Here is an 8,711-nt window from a genome sequence, read left to right as displayed (position 1 = left end):
TGTCCAGTGATATCACTAGCGACTATGCAAAAATTCATTGCTAAAATTCATTGCTCTGTGAATGTTGGCATTTAATATATATGTGATGAAGGAACCAACCTCTATAATGTTATATGTGGCATAAGTGTTACAAATTATTTATGTTATTTTATTAAATGAATCAATTTTTTCACTAATTACAATTTTCTTATGATTACAAACTTTTAATAACCTTCCATGAAAAGAAATAACGAAAATATTTTAAGCATTTTAAATGTTAACCTTATAGATTAACATTATTATTTAAATAAACTATACTCGCATCTCATTTCCAATATAAAAATTCTCATCAACATAATAAGATAAGCATAGAGAAAAATTTAATATTAATATATATAATATATATGATTATTTATTATTCTCATCAATATTCTTACACATCATGCTAAGTTAAACTAAGGATGCACACTTCATTTTATAAACAAAAATTTAAGTGCTATTTTGAATTATAATATTATTTTCAAGATATTTTAAATTAAATTATATCTATTTCAATTAAATAAACATAAAAGATAAAGACAAACAATGTGGAAGATAGGATTCTTTTTAAAATTGTTCCAAAGTTTAGTCAAAATCACTTGTGGTTAAAAGTAGGGTGACATAAAAATGTTAAGTATTCACTAAATTATTTCAACTAAGGATGCACACTTCATTTTATAAACAAAAATTTAAGTGCTATTTTGAATTATAATATTATTTTCAAGATATTCTAAATTAAATTATATCTATTTCAATTAAATAAACATAAAAGATAAAGACAAACAATGTGGAAGATAGGATTCTTTTTAAAATTGTTCCAAAGTTTAGTCAAAATCATTTGTGGCTAAAAGTAGGGTGACATAAAAATGTTAAGTATTCACTAAATTATTTCAAAATAAAGGAAAATGTGGAAGATTAAAAACAAAATTGTAAGAAAGTAATCAACTATAATTTAGAAAAACATAGGTATGTATTTATTTGGATTAATTTAAAGAAGAAAAACAACATCTTTAAAATAAGAATATGCTCTTATGAACTCTATGATAAAATAAAACATTGTACAATTACTAAAACATTTTAGATCCAAAGAATTTATCTAAAAAAATTATTTATATAATAATAAAAAGGTTAAAAATGAAAAATATTTTCTTTTAAAATATAATATTTACATCCATATTAAATCACAAATTTAAAATATTTGTTATAACATCAATTTCCTTAATTTTTACTTAACCAAATTATAATAAATTGAAACACTTAAAGAATATTTATTACAATATTATTTCTCATAAATTTTAACTCATCTTATTATAATGTTTTTAAAACATTTCTCTATCATTTAAAAATAAATAAAATAGTCTTTTACTTCTTTCCATTAAAATTTAATAAATCAAATTTATTATTAATATATTAAATTCCATCATTTAAAAAAACTCATTTTAAGATTTTCTATTTAACTATTAACCATTTTTCCCTCTATATAATTGTAATTAAAATTTTGTTATGTTTAGAAAGACTAAGTTCAATAAAGGCATTGATTTACAATATATTTTATTGGGTTTATAAAAAAAAAAAAGTAATTTTACATCAAATAATTTATGACCATGGTGGAAAAAAACATATTTATTAATATTTTTAAATATTATAATTTTAAAATAATTAAAATGTGTCCTTTTACATATTTAAATATATATATTGAAATTTGTTTTATATTTTTATCCCTAATATCTTTAAATTTTAATTTAAAGTTTTTATATACACAATCATTTCGTTCTCCAACTTTCTTCTGCCCACGCCACCTTTTTAACTAAATCCCATTCACCAAAATTCGGTCCTTATTTTCACGATCTTGACGTGAGGTGACATAAAAAAAAATCTAAATTTCGCGGACAAAATTGGTCTCGTTGGTGTGTCGCGTGCTCCATCTCTAATTTGTTCAGTATTAAAATATTAAGTTTTAAAATTTGTTTTTGTGGGAAGGATGACCAGTGATGGGATTCGCAACAATTTAAATTCTTTGTTTGGGCCCCTATATTTTTATGAAAAGATGCGTCTTTATTTTATATAAAGAAAGTGTTAATATATTGTTGACAAATCGGCGATCCCTTTCGATGATGAAAATATGTCCTCTTGTAACATGTACAAAATATTATTTAGGATGAGATTATTACAATTTACACAATCTTGTTATGTGTTTTTTAATGAGACTTCTCAACCAGGGTTTACAGTGATTTGTGCCAAACCCATATTACACCAAATAGAATATGAAAGGAAATAAAAGTTATACAACATAGTTTATTGTTAGTTATTAACTTTCTATTATTTAAATTACTTTATAGAAACATTTGAATAAGTTGGTGGTGTGAGCTCTGGCTTCATAACATAATTCAAAAAAGATAGATATATTAGAGTGAAGGGCACAACTAATGAGAAATAGGAGTAAAAACAAGTGTTTAGTAATTTTAATAATATATTTTTTTTAGATATAACTCACACACTATAATCCCAATAAAAGTTATAATAGATTTACTAATGCACATATATAAGACTTCATTATGATAAAAAGAGAAGACTTCATTATGATAAAAAGAGAAAGGAGGAATATATATATATATATATATATATATATATATATATATATATTATTTATTAGAATATAAATGGATTAATAGGCCATTGCATTATTGCTTGACAAAGAAATGTGATACCTTGTTGCATGTTTGTAATTCTTCCTTGCCAAAATATCATGAGCTTTAGAGTAAAGACCATGAACTTGACATGCATGTACTTCAATGTCGAACTCTTCTATATATATATGTTAATTCAACTTGAGAAGCACAATCTTATAACTAATTTGGGTTATTAGGCTTTATAATCATAAATATTCAATGAATTTGGCATAAGTTGGCTCCATGTCCTTTCCAATTGGACATCCATTCTCTCCAAGAAATGCAATAACCACATCATCCCATGCCAATTTGTACTTTCCCTCTCAACATTTTGGATTGGAAATGAACCTAAGCTAGAACTTTCTTCACTACAACCATTTGATTTCCATTCAAACTATGCTGTAGAAATCCTCTTTGCATCCATTGATTCCTCCCTTGTGTCTTTTGTGCATGATGAATAAGATAGCACCATATTGCACTCTTCTTCCATCTAGATGCTTTGAAAGAATGTACATTTAGGTTGAATGATGACTCATTAAATATACAATAGCTAAATCTATGTCGCTATATCACAACTAAGCAATGAAATGATCTCCTTATTCATTGTATTAATGGCCATACTATTATTTCCATCACATGAAGAATGGCTTGAACTACCATCTCATATGCAATATAACTAAACAAAATTTTGATTTATGTGATTGTTTTTGGGATTGGTTGAGTATCCTTGGTAGGAAACCATCCTTGTAGTATCATAGCCTTAGCTTGAGAGTGGCCTATTTTAAGATTGAAAGTGCAATGGAGCTTATGGTTGGGTGGAATGTTTGATGTCTATTCTTAGTTGGTGAATCTTTCATTCAAATATAAGTGTTTTTTTCATGTGTATTTATATTTCCATTGTGTAAATTAATGGTTATTATTGTCTTCATTGTTGAATATGCTTATATGAAATTAATTTACATGTACGTGTGTTTCTTGACATTTGCATGAGTTCTAGTATGTAATTCATGGTTGCCTAAATTTTATTGCATAAACAAGATTGTATCAAAGGTTGAGTTTTGCTAAGATATGGTGTTTTTGAGTGCCCTGGGCAAGGGTAAGTTATAGTTATATGTGTTGGGTGTGTCACAAGTTGGTATATGCTAATGCTCTTTAAGGGATACTAAGGGATGTTAAATATATCCTAATGAAGATGGTAATCCTTATCATTTTTTGATAGGATAGAAAACATATTGAGTAATATTCAAATGAACGCATATTGGGATACCTTCAAATGGATCCCATAATTTAAAAGTATCTATAAATTTTGGATAACCCTTAATTTTAGAGTACAAAATTAACTCTTTTATACTAAACATGTGAGTAATTATACCATACCCATTTCCAATGAACTAAGAGATAAACACATCCCTCATAATATTTATAATGAGTTTTTATGAGATATTGAAGAATAACATGCATTTAATTGACTCATTATTTCGTATCATATTCAAATATAGTCATAAAAACAACATTTGAAGTAAATCTTCAAAATTATATCCATAACTAAACAAAGTTATCGATCAGTTCATACACACTCAAAAGAAAAAATAAAATTTCTTGATAGACTTAAGAAATATACATAAATTGAGAGAAATAGAAATGATGTATAATTGGAGTGAATCCCATTGTACACTATCGATATTTAGCAGAGAAACTTAGCCTCTAGTTGCAAAATATCTAAATCTTTATTCCTCCTAAATATTTTCCTTTATCCTAGCTTCAAATGCTAAGTTTCAACCTCCCATTTCTTTAACTAAACTCCAAAAGTTAAAAAAGTGATTGTAGAGGATTGACACCTTACATGTGTTAGTGTCCCAATTACTCTAAAAGATACAAAGATTTGTTTACATCCACTCCTCTAACAATTATACTATTGTGATAACATACCATCTATCCTACTTCACCCAAAGTTGAGAATTTTTCTACATTCTAATCACTCAATTAATCAAAATACCACCTATCATTTCCCTTGTTATTTGGCAACTAACTTATCATACCTTTACATCTTTTTCATATTTTATATTTGACAATCCCTTTCTTATTCTCCTCATATTCAATATAGAAAATGGAATACTTTTTACCTCAATTTAAAGGGATTTAAACCTTATGAATGTGCCTTCGTTACCCATCTGGTCACAATAGTTTGGAGTTGGGAAAAAAATAATAAGTTGGAGAAGCATTAAAAGAATCACAAACAAATGGCTATAAACAAATAATTGTAATTGTTTGCGCTTTCCTAACTAAATGGTATAAAAATGTTTGGAATATTTTTGTGATGATGATCCTTAGTATTGCAACAACAATGTTGCAATTCATAGGGGTCTCAATTTTAATTATCAACTTGTCTGCATGAGGTAGCTCAAGTGGCAATGGCTATGGAAATGAAGTTTCACCGAACTGGAGATCTTGGGTTTGATTCTTGTGCTACCCTCCCCGGAAATGGGGTGAATAACGGACATGTAAAAACTTGAAAATGAGAGGGTCCTACCAAGCTTACAAAAAAAACTTTAATTATCAACTTAGGGTTTGTATAAACTTAAGAGGGCTTGGAATTGTATGTGCTACTAGTACGAAAATACCTTCCTATTATCTATTAGAAGTATGGCAATGTCTTTTTATTAGGTATGATGAGTTTATGTCATTCTATTAGGTATGATGAGTTTTTTGGTTGAGCATAACCCAACAAGTATGGTAATACTGCACCTTGGTTCATCTACTACTAGTATGAAAATACCTTCCATACCAGCTATTACTAGGGTATGATAAACTTTTTGGTTTAGCTTAACCTAGTAAGTTTGGTACTACTGCATGGGGGTTAGCATTAAGCCATTGATTCTTTGTGACTTTTCATCTTATTCATTAAATATCACTTTATTCTTAGTTACTATGAAACATAATTGGTTCAACAAAGATAAATTGTTTACCTAGATCAAGGATGTGGATTCCACAATCACCATTACCTCACTTGTAAACTAATTTCAATCATTGATTCCTTAGAAATGATGTTGTTATATTTTTTATTTTTTTATCTATTTTAATTGTATAGTTTCGATAAACTAGATATAAACAAATGTGATGGTTACTCCACAACATGGGAAATTTTAGGGGTGGGCTAATTTTCCATGATTTAAAAAAAAAAAATTGGCCAATTTCCATTTTTTATAAAACTGATTCGCCTAAATTTTACAATATAAAATTATTTTACTTTAAAATGGCTAACATTATATAGAGAGTATATATACAATCATTATAAATCTGAAACTTTTTACAAATACACCAATAAACATTTTATAGTTTGCATATTAGAGACTAGTGAGATTTACTAATTTTTTAAAGTTCAATATAATTTTCCATCCTTAAAATTTTCAAACTCTGGAGAACAACTTACATGTTTGAAGAGACTCTCAAATCTCCTCTTAAAATCCCAGAACTAATGAGATAATACTGTTCGTTGAAGATGCTTGAAGGCCTTTTGATAATTGAAGAAAGCCATGAACCAGAACTCGTGATCATCAACCGTCTGTATTTGAATATACTTCTCGGTAGCCTTCTTAATGTTCTCGTATAGGTTCACTGATCTCACTCTTCCAAGAGGTATAACCACCTATAATATCAAACCCAATACCAAATCAAACACCCTAAATCATAAGAGCAATAATTAGAAAAACAATCAACTTCACAAACATTAGTCTAACATTAATGTGATAATATATCTTACCCTGTAATAGCCGGAGGCGGTCTGTCCTTGAGAAGATGTGAAGCAGATTCGATTGTCACTGCAAAAGGCTACCTTTTCTGTTGATATGAAGAGTAACCCTACCACAGGAAAACTGCTAGTTGACAGGTAACAAGCTGATGTTTTCAAGAGCTTCTCTGTATGACCAATACTAAAGCTTGACTTGAACATTTTCTCAACTCCACATTGGGTTACTATTTTGGTGCCCAAGCTCAGCTTTCCCCTTACTGTCTCACACATGCTTTCCCCAAGCTTTCCCCAAGCTTCACTGAACACAATGATAAAAAACTATAACCACACAATGATAAAAAACTATAACCACATGCATTCCAAGAGCAATTTATATAGAAAATTTTTCACCCACTTTGCATATAAGGAAATCTCAGTTTCACTCCTATTGAAAGGTTATGCAGACAAAAGAGTTTATAGACTTACTGTGAGCCCAGAAATGCTCAACTAGGCTATCAGCATTTCTTCTGCATCTATTCAAGCGCTCTACGAGTATATCTAATTTAGCTGTACACATAGCAAACAATAACCCAATGCAGGTTATCATCTCAACACCATCCATACCAGCAGAGCTAACACTTTATAGCTTGAAAGCTAAATAAAAAATAATAATGGCTGGAAAAAATGTTAGTACATATAACTATCATGTATATTTACCGCAGAGAAAGGATGGGAATGTGAGCATCTTGGTGACATATTTGAAGGAAGGAACAAATGGGGATTTACACCTTCCAGAGGGAGTTGATGAAGGGGTGTGACCGCCTTCCAAAACATAAGGGCTTGCCTCCATTGATGGATGACCAGTCCCCACAAGATTCCTGACGTGGGTATCTATCATATTTTCTCTCTCAACACTCACAGTAAGAACAGGGTCTCCGCAAGTTCTTGGTGGCTCCTCCTTATTCTGAGAATGGCTAGATCTTTCTCCTGGATCTCCCATGATATATGCCGATCCCAAGGACTTGTTGTCTGTTGGAATTCCTATTACATGATCACCCATATCAGAAATATTACATGTTTTATCATCCTTCTCCAATCTAACCTCTGAAATAGCATCATTGTCATCGTTGAACCTGCAATAATGCTCAGAGGTTTGCTCAGCCTCCTCATGAAATCCCATTTCTTGAAAGATGTATACGGTACTCTCTGAAACCAGAGCAGGAGCCCTTCTATGGATGACCGCGAGATTTATGAAACCACAGCAGGAGCCCTTCTATGGATTATCAGAAAGTCGGGTTTAAATATCGCAATTGTGTGAACGCGCATACGCGTCCATGAGATGAAAAGGATTGAAGAAAGTTACCAACACTGAATCCAGCCATGAGACAGAGTCCGCACCAATCGATCATGCCACAGACACAGAGGCGCTTTCACCTTTCATATGCACCGCACCTTAGATGACGTGGCAGAAAGTAATTCGTTGGAAGAGAATCTGGTCGAGAGGTATTGGTTGACGCGGCCACTACCGTCACAAGATTGGTGGAATCATAACGAAGGATCCGACGTGGAAGGTGGAAATGTGATGAGATGTACGCTAGGAATGTGAGGTGATAAAACCGAAAGGGTTTACCGTCCCTTGACCTGGCATAGTCGCGTGTGGAGTTGGCGATGGAGAAGGAAATAACGTGAGATTTTAACTTTAAACCGTAAACCAATTTACCATTCTATACTTCATAGGTTAAATATAATCACATCTATATTATTTAACATATCAATTTTCATTTTATAAGTTAAATATAATCATATTTTTATTATTTAATATATCAATTTACACTTCAATAATTAAATATAACCAAATTTGTATTATTTAACATAGGAATTGTGTGCAATATAACATATTAATACAATTTTATCACAAATGGATTATATAAAATATTTAATTTTTTATTATTAGAATATATCAAAGTGTTAATATGATTTTATATAATTAGTCTAAATCTATTTTAATTTCAAAATGGATTTCAAAGTTAAAGATGGATCTAGGCTCATATAATATATATGTAGTTGACATTGAAACATTTTATTTATAAATCACGTTCTCCACATTAAAATATTAAACCATGTCTCCTTATATCTTTTCGTATATGCATACATTTAATTATTTTTATTATTGTTATTTTCTAAAATATTATATATCAAATATGTATTAACCATGGAAATAATTACAAATTTCCATCATATATTGAATTAGAAAAAAGCTATTAATGAAATAAGAATTCTCTCAATCTTTCTCCTTA

At 29.6% G+C, this 8,711-nt stretch overlaps 1 protein-coding gene across 1 annotated transcript; it reads right to left on the bottom strand.

Annotated features, from left to right (window-relative positions):
* Nucleotides 1–6,004: 6,004 nt before the first annotated feature.
* LOC149209981 (GEM-like protein 5) lies at nucleotides 6,005–7,782 on the bottom strand. The gene is made up of 4 exons (XM_089394339.1): nucleotides 7,132–7,782; nucleotides 6,901–6,981; nucleotides 6,448–6,728; nucleotides 6,005–6,333 (listed from the first exon to the last, which is right to left on the bottom strand). Exons 1-4 carry the CDS (start codon nucleotides 7,592–7,594, stop codon nucleotides 6,160–6,162), a joined length of 999 nt encoding a protein of 332 aa, XP_089250465.1. The 5' UTR covers nucleotides 7,595–7,782; the 3' UTR covers nucleotides 6,005–6,159.
* Nucleotides 7,783–8,711: the final 929 nt, after the last annotated feature.

This window comes from Pinus tabuliformis, chromosome 1_2 (genome assembly GCF_031772625.1).
Source record: "Pinus tabuliformis cultivar Carrire ecotype Pingquan chromosome 1_2, CPIR1, whole genome shotgun sequence".
In the NCBI taxonomy this organism is placed as follows: Eukaryota; Viridiplantae; Streptophyta; class Pinopsida; order Pinales; family Pinaceae; genus Pinus; species Pinus tabuliformis.
This window is presented reverse-complemented; position numbering and strand designations above follow the sequence as displayed.